The sequence below is a fragment of the Bufo gargarizans genome, chromosome 2, assembly GCF_014858855.1.
Source record: "Bufo gargarizans isolate SCDJY-AF-19 chromosome 2, ASM1485885v1, whole genome shotgun sequence".
Taxonomy (NCBI): Eukaryota; Metazoa; Chordata; class Amphibia; order Anura; family Bufonidae; genus Bufo; species Bufo gargarizans.
Window position 1 is genome coordinate 432229846 of NC_058081.1, and position 25858 is coordinate 432255703.

The 25858-nt window shown below is 45.0% G+C and overlaps 1 protein-coding gene across 1 annotated transcript; it reads left to right on the plus strand.

Moving 5' to 3' along the window:
* Positions 1 to 15198: 15198 nt before the first annotated feature.
* PPP2CA (protein phosphatase 2 catalytic subunit alpha) lies at positions 15199 to 25317 on the plus strand. Its single transcript, XM_044280925.1, has 7 exons — positions 15199 to 15644; positions 19872 to 20081; positions 20194 to 20367; positions 22252 to 22341; positions 22881 to 23042; positions 23161 to 23279; positions 24447 to 25317. Exons 1-7 carry the CDS (start codon positions 15543 to 15545, stop codon positions 24517 to 24519), a joined length of 930 nt encoding a protein of 309 aa, XP_044136860.1. The 5' UTR covers positions 15199 to 15542; the 3' UTR covers positions 24520 to 25317.
* Positions 25318 to 25858: the final 541 nt, after the last annotated feature.

Sequence of the window (25858 nt, forward strand, 5' to 3'; positions counted from 1 at the left end):
AGCACATGTGTTTAATTCAATAGTTCACTGTCAGAGGTATCTTGACAGTGACTGGATTGTAGAAATCCAACATGCCTGATTCTTCTTGCTCCAAAGGCTGACATCGAGAAACAGCCAGGCTCCCTCATGCACATTAGGCGATTGGTCAGCTATGACTACATTGGTGAGTTTGGGTGACACAAATCCAATGCATATAGCCAGCAGTAGGGTATGACATTGATGGTGGATAGTTATGCTTCAGCCTATTGAACCGTTTTCCTAAGATGTTCAATAGGCTGAGAAATAGTGAAGCAAGTCTATAAGCCCCAACTCATAGTGGAGTACTGTTTGACTTGTGGTCTCGTGGTGCAGTTAAAAATGTTACGAACCAAATTGTGATCAAACTTTAGCTGTTTACATGCCTTTCTGCTGGACTACTAAGGGTCTCATGTTAGGATTGTGAGGGATGAGAATCTATTTTGTATGAGTATTTCCTCCATCTTGTGCATATGTGGAAAATTATTGAGCCAGCTGGCAGGATGTAGGGAGTCTCTGTGTATATAGATCAAATGTTCCTAGCTCCAAGGCCAAGGTAGCCACCCCCTCCCTCCCTTATCAGGGTTTGACATACAAGAGAGAGTTATGCTCCTTCTGAGTTTCAGGATTTACTGCTGAAGAATGTCAACTTTGAGAATTCTGTTAGTATCGTGCGGAAGGATTGCCCTATATGAATAACCAATCAAATTGTTAGTTTCGATTTCTGTAGTGTTATAAAGATGTATACTTGTGTGGAATAAAGGGAAGAGAATCTGATTCAGCAGTGTGTCTGTGTCAGTTCTCTGAGCGCTCATAAGGACACTTCAATTGGGATCCCGACAATTATAGAAGAGGGTTTTGCCCCAACAAAACTTGAAGCATACTTCATTGATCTCCCCACAACTTGGATAATCTGGACTGGGATGGAAAGATATAAAATACAGCGCTGCAAGGTAAGAAACCTTAACTTACATTATATCTGTGCCTCCCTGACCGGTTGTTTGGTTTGAGTGATTGTTGAAGGAACATACGTATAAAGTCCTTTTACAGTCTAGTCCATATTGATAAAAAACCTTGAAAGTTGAAAATACTTATGATTGTTGGGTTTAGTTTCTGATCATAAGTAACTTTGATTCGGATGTTTTTGGTCTGGCTTTAGGAGTCACGGTATACGTTTTGTTTGTTCTTTACTGTGTTTGGAAAATTGAAGAACATTATAAAAAGGAAAATCAAAGTCCTTGGACTCTGATGTCCGGTTTGTAGACATTTGATTTGTATAATAAATCTCAGTAACAGAGTACACTAGGTGATATAGAAAGGAAGAGACATCTGAATTTTGTTATTTTCTATAGTTGTTCTGGTACAGTTGAAGAGCAATGGGGAATAATTTTAGTATACCAGAAGGTTATAAGACAGCCAAAACATTGGTGAAGGAAAGAGGAAGTAAGGAGGGTCTGAAGAATGTGAACAGAGTGTTAGAGAAGGCAGGGATGAAGTATGGGAATCTTAACCCTAGAAGTACTAGTACGATGGCACACCGATTTAGGGAGGAAGTTCCAAGGAAGCGAGGCTGGGAAAGATTCAGAAGAACACATTGTGGTTGGATAAAGGATCATGGGTGTGAAGAAGTGGTTGATACATGGATAAAAGTAGCTTCTGAGGTTGAAACTGAGGGATGGAGAAGAGAAGTTGTGCGAGGTGGATTTTTGTATACTCAGAAAAAGAAAGGGAGTACCATTCCTGGTTGACACGGGGGCAGCCAAAACAGTAGTAGACCAGAGTTTCTTGTGGCCACATCAGTTAACCCCTTGTTATGTACGGGCTGTGGGATTTACAGAAGAAACAGTTTTTGTCTGTAAATCTGAGCCAGTTAAACTAAAGATAAAAGACAGCATGGTTGTTACCCAATTGTTAGTTAAAGAAAACCTGCCAGAACCTATTTTAGGGACTGATGTTTTGCAAGCACTGGGAGCCCACATACACTTTGACCCCAATGGCACTGCCCATGTAGAAGAAGTATTACGTTCCTCAATAGCGACACTGGCCCTGCCTCAGATTGAACCGTCAGAATTAACTCTTGTAGACCAAGCTGTTCTTGAGGTGGTACTGAAGGATTTGTGGGCAACATCTAAAACATCTACGGTTACAGTGCATCTTAAACCAGGATGTCAGCCCCCTCAAGTGAAGCAGTACCCCCTCAGTCAGGTGATATCAGTGGCCAGTCAAATTGATGCTTTTCTCCAGGCCAGTGTATTGATAAAAACAGTATCTCCCGCTAATGCCCCACTGTTCCCAATAAAGAAGAAACCAGTTAAGGGACAGTCTGTCAGTTACAGGATGGTTCATGATCTTAGAGAAGTTAACAAGGTGACAGTCTTACAAACTCCAATAGTGCAAAACCCACATGCCTTACTGTCACAAGTTCCATCCACTGCTATGTGTTTCACAGTGATAGACCTGGCAAAAGCTTTCATTAGTGGAAACTACTCTGAATCCTGCTACTTTGTTACCAATCACAGATTCAGAAATGGGGGAAGGGGGAATAGAAGCCTCCTAAATGACATGATGGATCATGACCCCCATGACTGTTGTGAGAAGGCACAAGGTGCCATAATAGATGATAGATACGTGTCACCGAGGTGCCTGGCCTCAGTGAAATGAACCGGTAATGTTTCGTCAGTAACCCTAGGTTACTGACAGTTGCTAGAGGTACTTTAGATGCTAAATGCAGCTGATCCGGGCCGGGTTTCATTGGAGTAGTCAAAGAGCAGGGCGGGATGACTACTCCCACGTATCCAGGCCAGGTGTTGGCTGGCCTATTTAAGCCAGGAATCCCAGGAGAGCTGGGGGTGTGGTTCCTAGTCTGGAAGTGTAACAGACTGGGAGTAAAGCTGTGTGATGTGTTGCTGTGGATAAGCCTGCCGTGGCCTACTCTTTTTCCCCCTCTCCAGCGGGTGGTGGAACTCTGGAACTACAGAGGACTGTGAGTTGGACCATTTCATATGAACTGTGTTTCTTTGTGTTTACCTGCTGAAGTAAGCGAGCATTTGTTAAAGCTGTGTTGAACAAAATAAAAGACTATTGTTTAAATGACACCTGAAGTCACTGTTTGAGCTGATCCCCACACTGTGTACAATTAAGGGTACTTTCACACTTGCGTCCTTCTTTTCCTGCACTGAGTTCCATCAAAAGGGCTCAATGCTGGAAAAGAACTGATCAGTTATATCCCCATGCATTCTGAATGGAGAGCATTCCATTCAGGATGCATCTGGATGTCTTCAGTTCAGCCATTTTGACTGATTAGGCAAAAGATAAAACCGCAGCATGCTACGGTTTTATCTCCGGCCCAAAAAACTGAAGACTTGCCTGAATGCCGGATCCAGCATTTTTTTTCCATAGGAATGTATTAGTGCCAGATCCGGCATTCAAAATACCGGAAAGCTGGATCCGTCCTTCCGGTCTGCACATGCTCAGAACGAAAAAAAAAGGTAAAAAAAATAAATGCCGGATGACACCGGAAAGACGGATCCAGCATTTCAATGCATTTTTCTGACTGATCCGGCATTTTTAAGACTGGCATACGTTTTGCCCGTGTTCCGGAATTTTCTGCTACCCGAAATTTTTTGCTACCCACGTCACTACCAGAAGTGACGTGGGAGGTGTGTCTCTCACCTCGGCTCCTCATTGGCTCTGCCGGGGGTTTGTCGGCGCAGGCGTGGAGAATTCACCCGTTGGGTGAACACGCCGAAGTTAGCATAAAATTCCGGGCCACTGCGCATGCGCGAAGACGGCCCAAGGTAGCAGAAAATTCCGGCCCACTGCACATGCGTGAACAAGACAACTGAAGGTAGCAGAAAATTCCGGCTTCGCGCATGCGCAGTGGCCCGGAATTTTCTGCTACCTTCGGCTCCTACTGCGCCTGCGCCGAGCCGTCTTGTTTAGTGAGCAGAAGGTAGCAGAAGATTCTAGCCCACTGCACATCCGCGAAGCCGGAATTTTCTGCTACCTTCGGTTGTCTTGTTCGCGCATGCGCAGTGGGCCGGAATTTTCTGCTACCTTCGGCAGTCTTCTCCGCGCATGCGCATTGGCACAGAGTTTTCTGCTACCTTCGGCACGTTCACGCTATGGGTGAATCCTCAGCGCCTGCGCCGACAAACCCCCGGCAGAGCCAATGAGGAGCCGAGGTGAGAGACACACCTCCCACGTCACTACCGGAAGTGATGTGGGTAGCAAAAAATTCTGGGTAGCAGAAAATTCCGGAACACCGGATCACTCTGCCGCAAGTGTGAAAGTAGACTAATGCAACAAGAAACCTCAGAATTTAATCATGTACATGAAAACCCCCTTGATAACCCTGATTTTGAGTATTTTGTAGATGGAAGCAGGTTCATGGGAGAGGACGGTCGGTTCCACAATGGATATGCAGTGGCCACACAGCATGAGGTAGGGATAGCTGAACCACTCCCACCTCACATGTCAGCGCAAGAGGAGGAGCTAAAGGCACTCACTGAGGCGTGGAAATTGACCAAGGGGAAGAAGGTTAACATCTACATGGACTCAAGGTATGCTTTTGGTATTGCACATGACTATGGACCCATATGGCAGGCTAAAGACTTTCTAAAATAAGCAGGCAAGCCAATTAAAAATAAAGACTCAGTACTTAAACTTATGAACTCTGCTATTACCAGAGGAGGTTGCTATTATTAAGGTAAAGGCCCATACAAGATGTACCACGGTGAAAGCAAAATGCAATGATCGAGCAGACAAGGCAGCCATACAAGCTGCATTCCAGCCACTAAATGCTGACACCACACTGGTGAGAGCTTTGAGACCTGAGGACATTTCAGTAAGTACATTTCAAAGAATGCTTGAACAAGCCCCTCCTGAGGAAAAATAACTTTGGGCAAAACAAGGGGACAAACCTGATGAACATGAAATTTGGAGAAACAAGGACAAAATTTGTCTACAGCACCCTCTATACCCAGCTATGGCTCAGGAGGCCCACTCACCTATCCAAAGGTGCCATGGTAAGTGTGGTCAATGCAGGGTGGATTGCTCCAGGATTTTTCTACAGTAGCCGCTCAGTTTGTACAAGGATGTATGGTCTGTGCATTGAACAATCCCGGTTAATTGGTGAAGACTCCAAGCAAGAACACCCCTAGACCACTTTACCCGTTCTAGAGACTTCAGATTGACTATATACAACTGGCTATGGTAGGAGTATATGAATTTGTGTGTGTTGATCACTTTTCAGAGTGGTGGAAGCCTTCCCAGTAGAAAAGGCAAATGCAAAGAACACAGCAAAGAAGCTGGTCAGTGAACTGGTGTGCAGGTATGGTGTCCCTGAAGTTATTGAATCACACAGGGGTTCCCACTTCACAGGAGAAGTAATGAGGGAAGTGATGCAGGCTTTAGGGTTACCCAGGCTTTCCATGCAGCATACCATCCCCAAAGCAGCGGCCGCATTGAGCGCCTAAATGGCAAGCTCATATTGAAAATTCAGAAAGCCATGCAGGAAACTCAGCGGCCTTGGCCAGAGTGCTTGCCTTTAGCCTTATACTCAGTCAGGACCACTCCAAACAGAAAGACAGGATTATTCCAATTTGAGATTATGTTTGAAAGCGCCCCAAGATTAGGATTGTATTTTCCACAACAGCTGCAAATGAACAATGATAGCCTAACAAGCTACATGCGGTCCCTCACAAAGAGGCTTGAGCACACTCATAAACAAGTGTTTGCTTCCCCTCCAGGTCAAGATTCAGTAGATGGAACACACAGTCTGCAACCAGGAGACTGGGTGGTGATAAAAAGACATATGAGGAAAGGCCTGAATCCCAGATTTGATGGTCCTTTCCAAGTCCTGTTGACTACATATATAGCAGTAAAGGTTGAAGGAAAGCCTAACTGGATACACGCTTCTCACTGCAAGAAAGTTACGATGAGGATCCTTTTGCTGATGGCCGCCCTTATCCTGGGAACAACGGCACTGTACCAACAACTGAAGGATGATTGGGACAATGCATTTATCTGACTCCACCAGCTGCTGTTTAGAGGACTCAATGACACTGACAGTAAAATTAAAGACTGTTGGTTCTGCACTCACAGTCTCGTGAGTTCAAGAACTATGCCTTTTCTGGCAATCTCTTTGACTTTTAAAGAACCTATTTATGTCTTGTTGGCAGTTTGTCTCACAAAGAAGACCAGGGCCTGATGATCAAAAATATAACCCCACTGCAGTCCCTCTCCCCATAGCAGGGTGGGTGGAGGCTCCCTGGCGGCAAGACAAATAATAATGCAAGTAGTGTTGATTATAATAGTAGTATATGCTGTGATTAAGCTTATGTTTATGTGCGCCAACAGGTTCTGTACCAAAAGGAGAAACTACCCGCATTATTGAGAGGTCTTGGGAACTGCATCGATACCTGGGAGGTAATCTGGCCTCTGGCTGGCAGTTAGGCCTATACCAACTGGAGTACCTCTGGGTTAAGATGTCAGTTCCAAGATATCTCAAAATGGGTGAATTGTGAGAGATGAGAATCCATTTTGTATGAGTATTTCCTCCATCTTGTGCATATGTGGAAAATTATTGAGCCAGCTGGCAGGATGTAGGGAGTCTTTGTGTATATAGATCAAATGTTCCTAGCTGCAAGGCCAAGGTAGCCACCCCCTCGCTCCCTTATCAGAGTTTGACATACAAGAGAGAGTTATGCTCCTTCTGAGTTTTGGGATTTACTGCTGAAGAATGTCAACTTTGAGATAAGATGCTGCAGAAACTTTTTAATTATTAGAATTCTGTTAGTATGGTGCGGAAGTATTGCCTTGCCTCAAATTGTTAGTTTCGATTTCCACCTCCTTGGCGGGGGCCTGATTTGTCTATGATTATCTGTAGTGTTATAAAGATGTATACTTTGTGGAATAAAGGAAAGAGAAACTGATTGAGCAGTGTGTCTTTGTCAGCTCTCTGAACACTCATAAGGACACTTCATTTGGGATACCGACAATTATAGAAGAAGGGGGTTTTGCCCCAACAAAATTCACCAAAAATGTAAGAGGGATCAGTTTACTGAAGAGTATCAAGAGAGTATATTATTTGCTAATAAGGATACTAATACTGACACGTGTATTTTAACAAGCAAAACATGATCTCCAGTACACAGAGTATTTACAATGTGATCATTACACAACATAATGACAGAACAGGAATCACCCTCGTAACTACATCATAACAAGAAGTTACAGCATTCTGTAACTTCTCATTATAAATGTGTGTGTTCCAGTGAATGTGTCTGGATGCTTAGTATATACATTTTTCCTCTTTAAGCACAGATAGCCCAACAATTTACTGTTAAACACTATTCCCAATTTGTGACTAAAATGGTCATTGTCGTCTGAACAAGCTTTTCTTAAATGAAGTACAAGTGACTGAAGATTTTGACAGATCATATAAAGTGGAGTTACTTTAGCTACCCTGAAGCTCATACAAATGTGGCGCTCTTTTCCACACTTGGTTAGATGGAGAGGGTTTAGCGTGATTATTGACGTATGGTTTGATACGAGGTGGTGCCTCTTCCCCTCCTCCTCTACTTTCCATCCTACCATAGATTTGCTATGTTAAGGCCCCTTTAAACTGTTCAATCAAGCAGACGATTGACAGGAAGGGTGTTCCTTCTCGACAATCAGTGCAGCGATCTCCTCCATAGTATGATAAGGCATTGCTAATACCTTCATTGTCCCCATACAGAACTGTTTGCCGGCAGCAGAGCTTGTTTAGACAGCATGATCTGCCACCGGCAATCAATGATTTCAGTGACCACACAAACGATCATATTACTTGATGAATGACCAATACACTGTAATTGGCATCACCTTTACAATGGCAGATAAGGGACCTTTACGGCAGAGGTCTTATCTCTCAATCATTTGGAATGTTTGCCAGTTTACGTTTTAGCTTTCATTTCTGCTTTGTATTCTGTTTAAAAAATATTTAATAAAAAAAAGATTTAAAAAAATACAGTATATCTTATTAATATATCTTAATACCTCTTTCTCACTTATCCTGCACTATTCCTACTCTTCCTGGCTCCTGCACTGAACACTCTCTATTCACTTCTAAAATGTGTCTTCAAAGAGGCATAGATGAGATGAATATTTCAGCAAACTGAGAAAACAGGTTACAGGTGCTGCCCATATAAGTTTATTGGGGTGGGAAGAAGAGAATGGAGAATATGCAGTGATAAAGAAATACACAGAGGATGTTGCATCTGATAACTGTTTAACTGATTCACCTCAGTGCTGGATTCACAGCTACAGTGCCCAGTACTGCTGTACTATGTCCTCCATGCTACTGTTTCTAAAGGTGTGCTAGAGAAAAATAGGGGGGCAGGATCCCCATATCACTATGTGTATGCTGTGTGTGGGAGACATCAAACTAGCTAGTCTCTGTCAACTAGACCAGGGAAAACTGACAATTAGATGGAGCTAGTATAGGGGAGAACTGATGAAAAATGCTATATTCAAGTCATACAATAGCCAAATATAGTGTTCCTCATGTACACACATGGCAGCTTGTCCTGAAAAGACAAGTGAAATGACAGGTTCAGTTATCAATATTAGTCCATGGAGACTGCTATGAGCTCAACAATTTAAAACCCACTTTTTGTGAAAAATGTTTTTTAATTTATTAACTGAGGATAACCTTTGATGGCTGGAAATCAGGAGCATCCGTGACTTGTAAAGACACTTAAAGAAAAAAAGACAATGCAACAGCACCCTGATAAACCATACCAGATAAAGTACAATAAGTGAGATGCTTGGCAAATGTATTTTGTACAAAACCATCTGAGCCCGTCTGCCGAACGTCAAGGTGGTCTCTGTAAGACGGATCCTAACACAAAATACTACCTGTTATTACCATGTTGGTACCTGCATCCCTTGTAAGTAATGAGGGCCATTATGGCACTAAAAATGGTAAAAAGCATAGTGGACCCAGCATGCATGTAGATCCAACACTTCCTGAACTTTATGGCGGCCATTATGGCACATTATGACACACCTAACTACACTAGCACAACATAATGTACAATTCCACCCCAAAATCTATCTAAATATACACTCACACATGTACTTGCAGCACCCACCCACCTGGCTAAGGGGTTTATTCAATGCAGGGGTTAACAGGATGGCAGGGGTTAAAGGGATATTGTGTTGGTGGAGGGTTATGGCAAGGTAGGGGTGCATTCAAGGATAGTATTGATTGGTGGCAGTGGGAAAGGGTTAACACAGGGGAATGGAATATTGCAGGGGTTAATGCAGGGCAGGGAATATTGCAGGCAGGGCAATGCAGGGCAGGGGTTAATGATAAGCAGTAAAGGGGTTAATTATAATGATGCTCAGCCAGCCTGTTCCTAGGGGTTAATGCTTGTTCCTAGAGGATGATCCTTGCCTGGGCTCATTCTCCAGGGGTAATTCTCGCTTGCTCGTCGTCCTGGGGTATATTCTGGCTTCTCATGGGGGTGTTCGCCCGCTGTGCCCCATTACTGTCTCTTGCTCCATAATCTAATTACTATCGGAGCAATGTGGAGGAGACATCAGCTTCTCTAGTGGGCGTTCCTTCTCCCTGTGCTGCGATTGGACAGCCCTACAGCCAGGGTGAAGGAACGCCCACTAGAGAAGCTGCTGTCTCCTCCCCATTGCTCCGATAGTAATTACCATGCAGAGCAGGAGACAGTAATGGGGCACAGCGGGCGAACGAAGCGGGCGCCCAGGAATAATAGTAAGTGCTGGGACATCTCTGGGAGCCGCTCTATGTAGCCTAATACTTAAAGTCTGGACCCAGGAAAAGTCCTATCATTGGTGGCGCAGTGCGCCCACCCCTCTCTCCCCATTGGTGGCAGCAGCTACACAGGGGAGGGGGGGGGGGGACACTGCTTCCTTCTCCCCTGTGCTGCCGAGAGAACATGAGCGCGCTGACAGCAGCGTTCTCATGTTCTGTGATAATACTGGGCTGGGCAGCAGCACAGGCCAGTATCGAAAAAATGGAAATCCCGGTATTGTATCGATACCGGGACAAAAGTATCGATTGGGTATAGAAATTTAGATACCCGCAACAACCCTAATATGCATATCTATAAATATATACATACCTATGGGGCCTATAATTATAATACATGTATATACATACAAGGGACATATATACATATATATATTCCACTTGGCCATTCAAGGCTGCAATGTTCTGTGCATGCTGGTTCCTAGAGGTAACGTCCTGTATCGCAACTAGGTAGGCTACAGTTTCTGGTTACCTCTGATCTGATTTGGTACGTCCCCATTTTGATTCTGCTGGGGTTAACTGGGTGTGTCCTTTCGGGTGCGCTTGTTAGGCTGCTATTTCTGCCTTTGAACGTGGAGTGTTGTGGTCAGTCTGTCTTTGTCATGTCATGTGGGTGTTTCACCCTTATGCTCTGTCAGGCCTGTCTATGTTTGCCTTGCCAGGTTTTGCCCTTTGCTGCTGACCCAAGGGGACCAGCCATCGATGTCTCGGTATGTGCCGCCTGGTTCTGCATTGTTGTCTTCTGTCCTGTACCATGCTATGTCTTGTCCATGCCTTGTTTCTGTCCTGTATTTGTTCGCCTAGCAGAGCTGGTCTGCGTCTGTTCCTGTTCATGCCTGTTTATTCATGTTCCTGTTATTGTCTGTCTGGCAGTCTTTACTGCTTCTGGTATTCCGTTCATGTCTGCTTCTATTCTTGTCAGTCCATGTCCGCCTTCGGAAGAGGGTTCTTGTGTTCCCCACAGGGGGAATACCCATTCTCTGCATTGTCTGTCTCGATGTCTTGTCCCTGTTCTGTACCGTGCCGTGCCATGCCTTGCTCATGTACTGTCGGTACCTTGTCTGGTATCTCCTTGCCGCTGGCTCCTGCTGCCACTGACTTGGTTTACGCTCTGGAGTAGCCCCTGGCAACTACCGTGGCTCAAGTCTATCCTCACCACCAGAGGTGCTAGTGAAGACCTGATGTTGCTTAGTTACGCCCCTCCATTGTATTGCTAGTCAGTGGCGCAGTGGGTTCTCACCCACTGATCTGGTTCAGTACATTGAGGTCTTCTATTATTGTCATTGTCACGTGTCTTTGTTCCTTTGTATGGTTGTGTTCTGTGGTCCTTGGCCTGTTTTGCCTTGTCCAGCTCGTATCTCGTCCCGGAGGTCCCCCGCGGGACCCCTGGCACGTGGCATCATGGCACAAAACTCAGAGTAAACATGGACTTAAAAACATTGGGGGTCATTTACTAAGATTGCTACGGCAGATAGCCATATTCGCAAAACACGGACACCGGTAATGTGCATTCTGCGGAGCGCACATCGCCGGCACTATAACAGAAAATGCCTTTTCTTGTCCGCAGTTGCAGACAAGAATAGGACATGTTCTATATATTATTTTATTTTTTTCAGGAACGGAATTGCGGATCCGGAAATGCGAATGTGGACAGTACATAGTGTGCTGTCCGCATCCGTTCCGGCCCCATTGAAATTGTACGGGTCCGCACCCATTCCGCAAAATTGTGGAACAAATCCGTATCCAAGTTGCGGATGTGTGAATGGACCCTAAGGCTGTCATGTCCTTTTTAGTGCATAGTGAAAACAGTAATAACAAATCCCCAAAAATCTTTTTCTGTTTTCCAGTACAAGATGTGGTTAATTAAATAATGTCATTAAAAATACAGCTTGTCCTGCAAAAAGTAAGCCTTCATATGTCTGTTTGCGGAAAATGAAATAAAGTTGTGGCTCTTGGAAGGCAGGGAGTAAAAAAATTTAAAAAATATTGTCCCAGGCCTTAAGGGGTTAAGAGGCCACCATATATAGATGATATCATATAATTTCCATTATATGTGCGGCATCCTACAAAACGATGAGTGTGTTGTCACTTTCCAGCGTGACCGCCAGGTTAAAAGGTTCCATCATAATCCTTGAGTATAATTTGCTAAGAGGATTCCTAAAAGGGAAATCCTTGTTAAGTCCAAACCATTCAGTGATGGCTTCACGCTGCCATTCATGTTTCTCATACTCTGTCTAGACCAGTGTAGGGAGCTTTATACAGCTGTCTCATGGCAACCAATCACAGCCCAGCTTCCATTTCTTAGACTACACAATGAAAGCGCTGCTGATTGGTTGATACCCGCAAAAGAGACAGTTTCCCTGAATCTCCTCAGTGGTGTTTTTAGAGAAAAAAAAAAACACTTCCTTTTTTTAAATAAATAAAATATGCATTATTTGCTGTAACTTAGCTGAGAGTTATGTATTAACCCAAACTGTGGTCCAGATTTACTAATGTGACTACAATCTATCTAAAAAGTGCTGCAGGCTGGGTTTCTACTAGAGATGAGTGAACTAATTCGTACAAATCGATTCAAGTCATCAACAGTTCTTCTCCTGTGACGGGCTGTCCCCGCTGAAGAAGGGCCCCGTCACAAGACGGGGACAAACATCTCATCTTGGGTCTGTGTGTTGTACTTTATGCCACATTTCTGAAATGTCTCATCTTGTGTGATAAATTAGGGTGGGTTCACACTAGCGTTAGGGATTCCGTTATGGCTTTGCTTTATAACGTAATCCCTTTAAAAGGCTTTCCGTCCTAACCCTAAGTTCACACCTGAGCGTTTTACAGCACGTTCCTACGTGCTGCAAAACGCTCAACAATGCTTACCTATGGGAATGGTTCTCACCTGGGCGTTTTACAGCGCGTACGATCGCGCTGTAAAACTCCCGACGCTCAAACAAGTTCTTGAGCTTTTTTGGGGTGTTTTGTCGCGCGTTCCCGTACATAGATATTGTCTCTGTATGCGCGATTGTAAACGCCGGTACAATCGCGCATACAGAGCGCTCCTTTCAGGACGCTCAGGTCTGAACCCAGGGTAATAGAAGTCTATGGAAAAGCGTAATGGATCTGTCTTGGTCCCATTATGCAAGACGGTAAACAAAGTCCTGTCGACAGCACTTTGTTTACCGTCTTGCATAACGGGACCCAGACGGATCCATTACGCTTTTCCATAGACTTCTATTAGGACGGAAAGCAAATGGAATGCCTTCTAAAGGGTTCCGTTTTGCATTCCGTCATAATTCAAGTCTATAGGCAGAAGAACGGATCTGTCCTTCCGTCTTATGGATTCCGTTATAAAGAAAAGCCGTAACTGAATCCGTAACAATAGTGTGAACCCACCCTTAGGCCTCTTTCACATGAACGCATGTGCTCCGTGGCCGTATTGCGGACCAGCAATACACGGGCGCAGTTCCGCAGGCATTCTGCATCACGGATGCGGATCCATTCACTGGAAGGAGTCTGCAAATCCAGAGAAGCGGAATGGTGGGGAACGGAAGCACAGCATAGAACGGAACCCTCCGGAGAGCTTCCGTGGGTTTTCGTCCTGTACTTCAGTTCCGCAAAAAGATGGAACATGTCCTATCTTTTTGCGGAATGGGCAGATCGCGGACCCATTAAAGAGAATGGGTCCATGATCCGCTGCCCCACGGTCTGTGTTTGTGCATTGCGGCCTGCAGCACGGTCACGGGGCGCACACGTTCGTGTGCAAGAGGCCTTAGGCCTCATGCACACGACCTTGCTGTTTTTTGCGATCCGCAACAGCAGGCCCATTATAGAGATGCCTATTCTTGTCCGCAAAACGGACAAAAATAGAACATGTCTCATATTTTTTGCGTGGTCATGGAACGGAGCAACGGGTGCAGACAGCACACAGAGAGCTGTCCGCATCTTTTGCAGACTCATTGAAATGGATGGTTCCGTATACAGAATTAAAATATGGTCCGTATATGGAATGCAAAAAACGTTCGTGTGCATGAGCTCTTAGTCTTATCTTTAGACCTAACACTTCTGTTTAGAAAAGCTCCTCCAGTTTTCCTACTCCACCCTCCTCCTGCAGTGAGTGCGACTTTAAAAAAAAAGTCTCAATGATAAATCTGGAGTGAAACTCATTAACATAGCTAACCACACCCACATTGCAAAACTGTAGTGAGTGGTGTAAAAATGCAAAAAAAAAAACACTAAATGTTAGAGTGAGCGAGTTTAAAGGGAACCTGTCACCGGGATTTGGGGTATAGAGCTGAGGACATGGCCGCTAACATATCCACAATATCCAGCCCCCATAGCTCTGTGTGCTTTTATTGTGTAAAAAAACGATTTGATGCATATCTGTACGTGAGAGGAGTCAGGGACAGGACTCATCTCAGGTTAATTTGCATATGTATTAAATATTTTTTTTTACACAACAAAAGCACACAGAGCTATGGGGACTGGGTATTGCGGATGTGCTAGCGGCCATGTCCTCAGCTCTATACCCAAAATCCCAGGTTCCCTTTAAAAAGTCTTGAGCGCTCTATTTTGATGCCAGAATTCTGGAGGGAAGAAATGGTAAATTAGGGCTTATGCACACAAACAAATATTTTTTCCACTTCAATGGGGGTCCTTATGTCCACATGGCCGTTTCGCAGAAAAGATAGAACATGTCCTACTCTTGTCTGTATTGTGGACAAGGATAGGTATTGTTACAATGTATCCGCCAAAGAAAAGAAAATAAGAGGCTGCAATACGATGTCATCTGTATTTTTTGTACATCTGGTCTGACATTTACCAGATTTCAGCGTGTCACATGGACTGTACGTGTCTGTCCCTGCACCACGTTCATCCTCCAGCCTGAGTCCCTGGGAAAATCTGCTGCAGGTCCACACCGCCTGCGGTCACTCCGTGTACAGGAGCGGTAACTCGGGCTTCTGCATTTTTCAATACTTTGTGTCAATGGCACTTTTCCCCCAAAATGTAGCATACTCTAGGTACGTATTCCTGGGATTTTGCTATAGAAAAATACAAATGACAAAAACATACAACCAAAAAAGCATTTATTTATGTAAAAAAAAAAAAAAAAGCTTCATACAGAGTGTAAGCATGCCTCACCCAGCACATCAGTGGTCTTCAGGGTCCTGGACAAGCTGCTGGTCACACCATGACATTACACACAGCATTATAATCGCAGTGACCTCATCCTGCACACACTGCAGGCTGCTAGACTCTGCGTGCTGACGTCACACGACACACCCTCGCAACGTGCTGGCCCGCAATAAATGAAATCGAACGAGGGTGGGCGGGGCTTCTGAACACGGGAAGTGACGCAGGGAGCGGACGCTGGGCCTGACTACGGGGAGGAGGAGATAGCGATAAAGGAGGGGTACATGACGTCACGGCGGCCATTACACGGAGCTGACGAGCCGGCGCTCCGGGGAGAAGGTGCGCTTACTGCGGAGGACCCAGGATCTTATTAGGTGGTCACAGGAGTAGCCCCGCCGCCTCTGGCTGTTGTACGTTTGGTGCGATCGCGCCTCCTCTGTCCTGTGCTTGGTCCGGTTACCGGCTGAATTAGACCACCTCCCCACTGAAACAGCAGCGAGTGCGGCCTCTGTGGCTCACCCACCCCGTCCATCCCAGCGGGCGCACAACGGTGCCAGCCCGACCTTCTAGCAGCCTTAGTATGGATGAAAAGGCGTTTACCAAGGAGCTGGATCAATGGATCGAGCAGCTGAATGAATGCAAGCAGCTGTCCGAGAGCCAGGTCAAGACCCTGTGTGAGAAGGTGGGTACCTGGCGCGTGCTCGGGGGGCGCTTCCTGCTCGGGTTACTCCTGCGTCTCTCCCACAGCTCCGGTTACCCCGTTATTTAGCTGGCGTGCCTCAGCTCCCATACCCATAGCTTCCCGCGCGTCTTGTACCGGCCTCAGGCCGGACGGCTGGGTCCGCACTCGCGGCGCTGACATTTTAGCCGGCTCATGGCGGCCCCTCGGCACGTAAGATGGCGGCCGCTCCCCGCCCCCTCCGCAGGAATGCGCGCGCCCGCCGCCCTGGGATTCAGTGGGGGGCACAGCTCCATGACAGGCTATGGACGTCAGGGAGAGATACAAACATGCCCCTCTCATGGGGTGTGGCCCCTGCGGGTCTAGGTTTGTGTTTGGGGGCTCCTGGTTCTGGCATTAGCGTATCCACACTGAATACCTTGGATTCCTGGCTTCCAGGGCAATGTGGCACCTATCCTGTTCCTTCAAATCCACGAGAAATATGGCTCTGGGGGCAGTTAGGTGGGTGCCCACACAGCTGTGGATACCAGTTGTGTGCCTACTACCTGCTTCACTGTTAAAATGCTAATTTTTAAATAAAATATGGTTGTGAATCACCAAAAGATCAGGATAGTCTTCTGGTAACAGCATAGTTTCCATAGGCTTCCATGTTAGAGGACCTGTAGCCGCTCCTGACATGTAAGACTACTTTCACACGCGTCAATATTTTCCAGTATTGAGATCCGTCATAGGGTCTCAATACTGGGGAAAAACGCTTTAGTTTTGTCCCCGAACAGAACAGTGCGCTCCAAAATGCATTCCATTCCGTTCTTATACCGGATAGCAAGCATGCTGTGGTTTGCCTTCCGTCCTTCCGTCCTCCGTCCTGCGGAGAAAGACGGATCCGTCATGACCGTCAATGGGGATGGATCCATTTTCTCACACAATAGAAAACTGATCTATCCTTCATTGACTTTCAATGGAGTTCATGACTGATCTGTTTTGGGTATGTTGAAGATAATGCAACTAGATCCGTTCATAATGGATGCAGATGGTTGTATTATCAGTAACGGAAACGTTTTTGCGGAACCCTGCCATATCTAGTAAAGCCGCTAGTGTGAAAGTAGCCTATGGTGTAATAGCTCCATGCATTCCCCATGTAATAACAATTCTGGAACATCTATTCTTATGTCTGTTGCCATTTCTCTGATATTTGTACTAGAAGTTATGAAGGAATTGCTAACAGCCTGCAGTAAGGGTACAGAGGGGAGCTAACCAGTTGGGGGGGTGTACCTGTATAGAGGATGCAGCGCACTGCGCTCTTCCATACAGATTCTGTATAGTGATGCGGCGCACTGCGCTCTTCCATACAGATTCTGTATAGTGATGCGGCGCACTGCGCTCTTCCATACAGATTCTGTATAGTGATGCGGCGCACTGCGCTTTTCCCTACAGATCCTGTATAGAGTGATGCGGCGCGCTGCGCTTTTCCCTACAGATCCTGTATAGAGTGATGCGGCGCGCTGCGCTTTTCCCTACAGATCCTGTATAGAGTGATGCGGCGCGCTGCGCTTTTCCCTACAGATCCTGTATAGAGTGATGCGGCGCACTGCGCTTTTCCCTACAGATCCTGTATAGAGTGATGCGGCGCACTGCGCTTTTCCCTACAGATTCTGTAGTGATGCGGCGCACTGCGCTTTTCCCTACAGATTCTGTAGTGATGCGGCGCACTGCGCTTTTCCCTACAGATTCTGTAGAGTGATGCGGCGCACTGCGCTTTTCCCTACAGATTCTGTAGAGTGATGCGGCGCACTGCGCTTTTCCCTACAGATTCTGTAGAGTGATGCGGCGCACTGCGCTTTTCCCTACAGATTCTGTAGAGTGATGCGGCGCACTGCGCTTTTCCCTACAGATTCTGTAGAGTGATGCGGCGCACTGCGCTTTTCCCTACAGATTCTGTAGAGTGATGCGGCGCACTGCGCTTTTCCCTACAGATTCTGTAGAGTGATGCGGCGCACTGCGCTTTTCCCTACAGATTCTGTAGTGATGCGGCGCACTGCGCTTTTCCCTACAGATTCTGTAGAGTGATGCGGCGCACTGCGCTTTTCCCTACAGATTCTGTAGAGTGATGCGGCGCACTGCGCTTTTCCCTACAGATTCTGTAGAGTGATGCGGCGCACTGCGCTTTTCCCTACAGATTCTGTAGAGTGATGCGGCGCACTGCGCTTTTCCCTACAGATTCTGTAGAGTGATGCGGCGCACTGCGCTTTTCCCTACAGATTCTGTAGAGTGATGCGGCGCACTGCGCTTTTCCATACAGATTCTGTATAGTGATGCGGCACACTGCGCTTTTCCATACAGATTCTGTATAGTGATGCGGCGCACTGCGCTTTTCCATACAGATTCTGTATAGTGATGCGGCGCACTGCGCTTTTCCATACAGATCCTGTATAGTGATGCGGCGCACTGCGCTTTTCCATACAGATCCTGTATAGTGATGCGGCGCACTGCGCTTTTCCATACAGATCCTGTATAGTGATGCGGCGCACTGCGCTTTTCCCTACAGATCCTGTATAGTGATGCGGCGCACTGCCCTTTTTTGCTGAAAAAGGTTTGACATGTATAGGCTCTTGGCCTCTGTGCCCTTGACATGTGCCATGAGCTTTCCTGGTGTAAACAGTCACTATACGTGATCTGTCTAAGGCCTCTTGTACAAGACCGTATGGCTTTTTCTGTATTTTGCAGTCCACAAAAATACGGATGACATCCGTGTGCGTTCATTTTTGTACGGAACAGCTGGCCCCTGATAGAACAGTACTATTTTTGTCCATTATGCTGACAAAAATTGGACATATTCTATCATTAAACGGAAGGCATACGGAGTGCCTTCATTTATTTTATTTTTTGCAGATTGAAATTCAATGGTTCCGTATACGGAACTCAAAAACCTCAAATCCTTGCCTCCATTGGTCTGCTGTTGGCCAGTTTGTGTGTTTGAGCTGGGTAAATTGGGAGACTGGGAGATCTTTCTAGAATGGAACCACCAAAGGTCATCTGCTTTTCATAATGTATTTTGGTGGAGGTTGGCTAAGGTTCTGCCAGCACTCCATAACAGTTGGAGCACCCTACACAAGCTGCAAGATGTTAGGGTTCTGTGTCGAAGGTCTTATGTTCTTTGCATCCCATACATGTAACTGGAGCCCCCACAACCCTATTCACATGGATAGGAAATTTAGTGTACAGATTTCCAGCATTTTAAAATATGGAAACATTAATTAGCCCCATTTGATTTTAAAGCGGTTATCCGAGAGTATAAAATTACCCCCATATGCCCAGGATTTTACCCCCCCCCCCCTCCCCCGAATATACTTGCACCGCTCCTGGTCCCCTTTTCCATGTGTGCAGATGAAAACATTGGGGGGGGGGGGGGGGCAGGCAATGGCAGACAGGGTCGTCCCGCATGCCATTGGCTCCCCCCCCCCCACTGGAAGTTTTTATCTGCACACAGGGGGAAGCAGCACCGGCTGTGCGGGGATCGGGGTAAGTATATTCAGTGTGGGGGGCCCGGGTATATCGGAATTTTATACTCTCGGATAACCCCTTTATTTCTTTGTGTGGAGCTGCAGCAGGGTGCAATCTAAGGGTGATGTACAATAAAATCGCCTGGGAGCTGACAGGAAAGACTGCCACGAGGGGTCACATTAGGTCTGGACAAAGTTAGGTGTTTGTAACATGGTGCGGGACCTGCAGAATGGGGAAAATGTGAAAGGCTGGTATCCATATTTTGTGGCCCGATCATGGTCTGACGTGTATGAAATGGTTGCTCCTGATTTTGCTTTGCGTACAGGGCTGCTCCATGTGAACGCTCTACCAGGTGATGTGTGCATCGCATTCAAGTTTTAAAGCGTCACTAGGGAACTGTCTGTGTGAACACGACTGAAGCGGACATGGTCTGTCATCTGTTCTCCTAATATTAACTAGCAGCACAATTACGCCGATCTAATGACTGCAAATGTCTCAACTGCCTATTTTAAATATTAAACGGGTTGTCTGGTATGGTCTTCATTTTAAATCCCGCCGGACCTGTTGCCTGCTGTGCAGTCGGTCCCAGGCTGTTTTCACTGCATCTTGGTTGCTGCTTATAACATTCCAGCACAAGCAGGGGTCACGTGCTGCTACAGCCAATGAGTGGCCTCAGCAGTGATGTGCTTGTGTGTGAACATGGACTAACCAGGTTGTATTGTGTTACAGGCAAAAGAAATTTTGACAAAAGAATCCAACGTCCAAGAAGTACGCTGCCCAGTAACGGTGTGTGGAGATGTTCACGGACAGTTTCACGACCTCATGGAGTTGTTCAGAATTGGGGGCAAATCACCAGATACAAATTATTTATTCATGGGAGACTACGTGGACAGAGGCTACTACTCGGTGGAGACGGTCACACTACTTGTTGCACTAAAGGTATGGGTAGTGTACGGACATGTGACCATTCTCGGTAATTTCAGCTGCTCTTTGCATTTGTCTGGAGGATCACGTGGCACTTCTGTGACATTGCAGTGTTTGTGTTTTCCAGGTTCGGTATCGTGAACGTATCACTATTCTAAGAGGGAATCACGAAAGCCGGCAGATCACACAAGTATATGGGTTTTATGATGAATGTTTGAGAAAATATGGAAATGCTAATGTCTGGAAATACTTCACCGATCTGTTTGATTACCTTCCGTTAACTGCCTTAGTGGACGGCCAGGTAAGATTATGAAGGGTCCATTTCACGTAGAAGTTTTTCCTGTAGATTGATGATTCTGACCTGACTTAGGATATTTTCACACTTGCGTTAAAGTTTTCTGGTATAGAGTTCTGTCCTAGGGGCTCAATACCAGAAAAAAGGATCAGTTTTATCCTAATGCATTCTGAATGGAGAGCAATCCATTCCACATGCATCAGGATGTCTTCAGTTCAGTCCCTCTTACAGTATTTGGCCAGAGAAAATACTGCATCAAATTCCAGTACACTTGGCATTCATTTCCATTGAAATGCATTAATGCCGCATCCGGCACTAAGTGTTCCGGCAAAACTGATCCGGTTTTCCGGGCTGCGTATACTTTTTAAAAATGCCAAAAAAAAAATTACTGGATCTGTTTTTCCGGATGCCACCAGAGAGACTGATCTGGTGTTTCAATGCATCTATTAGACTGATCCGTATACAAATGCTATCTGTTTGCACACGGATTTCCGGATCCGGCTGGCAGTTCCAGCGACAGAACTGCCTGGCGGATCTTCACAGCGCAGTTGTGAAAGTACCCGAATATAAGATGTTATGAAGGTCTTTTTCCAGATCCATAGCTCCAAATCCTTTGCATAGCAAGTTTAGTCAGGTTGTCTAAGCCCCTCTTATGTACTAATGGGTGTTATTTGCTATATAGAGCCTGCTGCAGGGCTACACATGACCAGCCCCTGCTTTCTTGGCTGATAACGAACGTTCCCGGGTTTCAGAAATTGTCCTGGATTCAGTTGTCATAAGGCTTGTGCTGGTGGGACAATGCCTGATAGGTGCAGGTCACTCCCATCTTAAAAACGGGGACCTAATGTGAAAGGAGAGGATGCTATGCATTTACAGCGCTCTCCATTTCATACTATGGGGCTTCTGATAATGGCTGAGAAACCGTACTCCGTACTTATGGATTTGCCATAAATGTCCAGCTAGAACAGCCCATTTAAAGGGTTTTCCTAGGATTTTTACATTGGTCTTTCTTCAGGGTAGATCGGCTCTGATGCTGGAAATGTGGACCAGAACTACACAGCTCTGTTCATTGTGTGGTGGACTAAACTAGGTAATGGAGTGGTGGGAGGGAAAGCACTGTGGTAACAGCTCCAGCCCATACTCTGGGTAGCGCGTTGTAGTTTTGGCATTGGAGCTACTTGTGAGCAGCTGATCAACAGGGTGTGCTGGATCCCTGCCAATATATTGATGGCCATCAGTATAAGTCTGGGTAAACCCTTCAGCTGAAGACACTTGGTGTCTAGTCTGCCATGTTGGCACTGTAATATGGCTGCTGTGTACACTCACATTGATAATTGTCATTTTTCTGTTGCTGTCTAACTGGACAAGCAGGTCTTGAGTAAAGAGTATTATAAATTCATGGTTGATATGTCATATCTATTTAGATCCTGTACCTGAAGCCATGTCACCAGTGTGGATATAAGCCAGTGCTATAGCAGTAGTGACTACTGCACAATAACGTGTCTTGTGTATAGCCGTCACTTAGTATCTCCACTGGTAAATGCTAATTGGCTGTCAATGCTGTGGGGGCGCAGCACTCTGCCCTCTTAGGTGTGCCCCCACATTGCAACTTATATACTAAGGAGTGCTGATCAACTGGTTTACGTCGACAGTTTGTCATCACTTTTATGTGTTGGGTGGGGGTGGTTGTCTCCACATAGTCGGTACAGAATCTTATGCCAAAACTGCTGTAATCTTTGCAGTAGTGTTGTGCGTATCGGCCTCAGATGGCAATACTGAGCTGTGTAGCATTATAATCCAGGAATGGTGGGGTGCTGGGCAGTATCACTAACAGATTGACTTTCCAAATCTACAGACAACATTTTTATGCAATGTTTCCTCATCTTACAGATATTTTGTTTACATGGTGGATTGTCACCTTCAATAGACACACTGGATCATATCCGTGCACTTGATCGTCTACAAGAAGTTCCACATGAGGTATGTTTCATCAGCAATGGCTGGCATCTAAGGGTACTTTCACCCTAGCGTTTCTTGGCACTGAGTTCCGTCAAAAGGGCTCAATGCCGGAAGAGAACTGAGCAGGTATATCCCCATGCATTCTGAATGGAGAGTAATCCGTATTAGTGCTGGATCCGGCATTCAAAATACGCATGCACAGACCTGAAGGGTGAAAAAAAGGAATGCCGGGTCAGTTTTGCCGGATGACACCGGAAAGATGGATCTGGCATTTCAACTTTTTTCTTTTTTTTTTTTTTTTTTTTTTTTTGTTGTTGTTGACTGATCAGGCATTTTTTTAAGACTGATCAAAATCCTGATCAGTCTTAAAAATGCCATCAGTTGGCATACGTTTTGCCAGATCTGGCAGCAGTTCCAGCGACGGATCTGCTTGCCGGATCACTCTGCCGCAAGTGTGAAAGTGGCCTAAGAACACCAACCACTGAACCCCTTTTGTGACACAATCTATTTTTGGTAATTTATTACTTTCTAAGTTGCTTCTTTTTTTTTCTCATATTTAGGGCCCGATGTGTGACTTGCTATGGTCTGATCCAGATGACCGTGGTGGCTGGGGTATTTCCCCTAGAGGTGCTGGATACACTTTTGGACAAGACATCTCTGAGACTTTCAACCATGCCAATGGCCTTACCTTGGTTTCTAGAGCCCATCAGTTGGTGATGGAGGTAAAAGGACTTTGTTTTTAATGACTTAACAGGGCATTGGTCAGGTTTTTCACATGCATTTACCATATTCCCAGTGGGACATTAAGAAGTCAAAGCTTTTTTTTCTTTGTAATTTCAGGGATATAACTGGTGCCATGACCGGAATGTAGTGACAATTTTTAGTGCTCCAAATTATTGTTACCGCTGTGGTAACCAGGCTGCAATAATGGAACTTGATGACACTCTGAAATATTCATTGTAAGTATGAAAATTATGTTTGAGAGATTTAATCTATGTTCATTCACATCATTGCTAGCTTTTTTTCTCAGCTTTCTTAGAGAAGCAGAATAGCCAGCATGCAGGACTGCTTTGAACTTTTTTCTGGCTGTATCTGCAACCGAGGCCCTGAACAAAGCCTCCACTGCAAATGTGACCATGCCTTTAGACTAGGACTTACAAATTACATCTAGTACCGGCTTAGTACTTGTATTGACACCTTTGTACAAAACAATGTAACTGTCCTTGATTTGCAGGCAGTCTGTGGAGTGGGCTCACAGGATGCTAATGGTTGTGACAACTGCTGGAGGCCCCAGAGCTGCCATACTATGGCACCTATTACACCTTGCCTAATCAGTGAAATGTTTGTTTTAAAAAATGTTCATTTTTCATGTCTAAAAATGTTTACTAGTAGTGTTTGTCCCCCATGGTGAACATTATAAAAAAAGTTCCATTACCCCAAATTGACACCAATGAAAATGGCAACTCCATTGTGCATTAGTTATGAATGCTCGAATATGGTGTCGCAATGTCTTTTTTTTTAATTTTTAAAGCCTGTAAAAAAAAAAAATTTTAAAAAAATTGATATTGCCATATTCATACTGACCTGCAAAATAAGGTCAGTGTCATTATTCTGCCATTTTTTGCCATTTGGGATAAATGTATATTTTAATAGTACAGGTGTTTTTTTTTTGGGAAAGGTGTGATTTTAGAATTTTTTTTTTTTTTTTTATTTTTTTTTACAGCCACAGTGGGCGCACTTAATTTTTATCCCCCATGGTCACATTTGACCACGGCATCTGAATCTGAGGGGTTAAGTGTAAGCAATTATTTCATAAATTGGCCCTGGGTGCCAAAGCCATATTTAAAGTCCCGACCGCCGGACTACTATCGGGTTAAATAGTGAAATTAATAATTAGAACTCTGCCCACATATGACTGCATTGGCAGAAGTTAATAATGGCTCAACATGGTAAGGGAAAATTAAGAACTTACAAAATTGGTCTGATCCTGAGGGTTTGTGTCTCGGTATGTGGAGGGCAGATTGCTGTAATTTTTGTATAGCTGTGACTAGCATAGTGTGTGTTTTGGATACGGCAGAGTGCGGGCAGGTAAATATGTAATCCTGACGATGTATTTTTCTTTTCAGCTTGCAGTTTGACCCAGCACCGCGCAGAGGAGAACCACACGTGACCCGGCGCACCCCAGACTACTTCCTTTAATGGAGTTTTACACTTGTACAGTATTGCCACAAGCAGGATTTTGACCTGGGAGCCGAGAAGGAGCAGTAACTACAGTCAGGAGAGAGCATTTGTCACACATGTACTGTTCTCAAATGGACCAAAAGATGTGCCATATACAAAAGCAAAGCCTCTCATCTCAACAGCCCGTGACCACGTTAGAAAAGACCTGTTCATTGCATGCTGAAGTGACATTGTCTGTCAAAAGAAAATCCCAGTTTTCTGGCATAGCACTACTTGTAGTTCCTTTTTGCTTTCTCAGACTGCAACAAACTTAAGATTTAACATTAACACCTCGTAAATCCAATTTAACTTTCCATTTAGCGATAGCGTTACTCGGCATGATTGTAGATAAGGATAGACCGTCTGGGAAACCCTGTAGCAGCCTTTTGGGGGGTCTCCTCCATTGGTGTGAAGGGATTTAAGGACCTTTAAAGAATATGTACCAAGGCCTACATTGCCTCTTCCGTGACTTCAGAAATGTGTTTATTTTCAGGGAAAACAATCTAATTTAATTTTTTTTCATTTTCACCTTCGCCCACAATTTTTCTCAATTTGCGATATTTGTCGCTGTTCATTGTTTAAGGTTAGTTTTGACAGAACATTTTCTGTAACCGTTCGATCCAAGGCAGCAATGTTTTTTTTTTTTTCATAATAAACTTGTGAACGAAGTACTTATCAATGTGAAACTTGTCCTTTATATTCTACAAGAGAAAAGCAAAGACGTGGTTTGTGGAACTGTAACATGGGCTCCAGAAATGAATAAAGTTTTAAACAGTACCTATGATTTTTTTTTTATGCCAAAATCAGGGAGTCATTTGCAGCACACTTTACTGTCTGAAGGCTACCTCTAAATGTTAAAACTCCACTACCTTTGGATATGTCATAAGTATTTGGTGAGGGTCTGACACCTTGGACCCCTCACCTGTTTGAGAAGGCACCAGCCTAGCCTCAGCTTATCCCCAATGAAGTGAATTGGGGCTAAGCTATGATGCAAAGCACAACCACTGTACAAAAGCTGGTGAGCTGAGAAGTCTGCAGCGCTGGTGTCTTCTCAAACAGCTGATGGTCTGCGTTCCTGGGTGTTGGAACCCCATGACCAGATGCCGATGACCAATCTAGAGGAGGATAGTTCATCAGTAAAACAATTTGGAAATCCCTTTAAGGACCAGTATTTATTTTTTCCCCCTTGTTCCAGCAGTTAACATTTTATATTCATCAATTTTAGTTCTGAGACATTAAATATTGCAGAGAGTCCTAGTTTTGTTTTTAGACAAAGATAAAAACAGCAATTTTTTTACACTTTGTGAGATTTTATTTT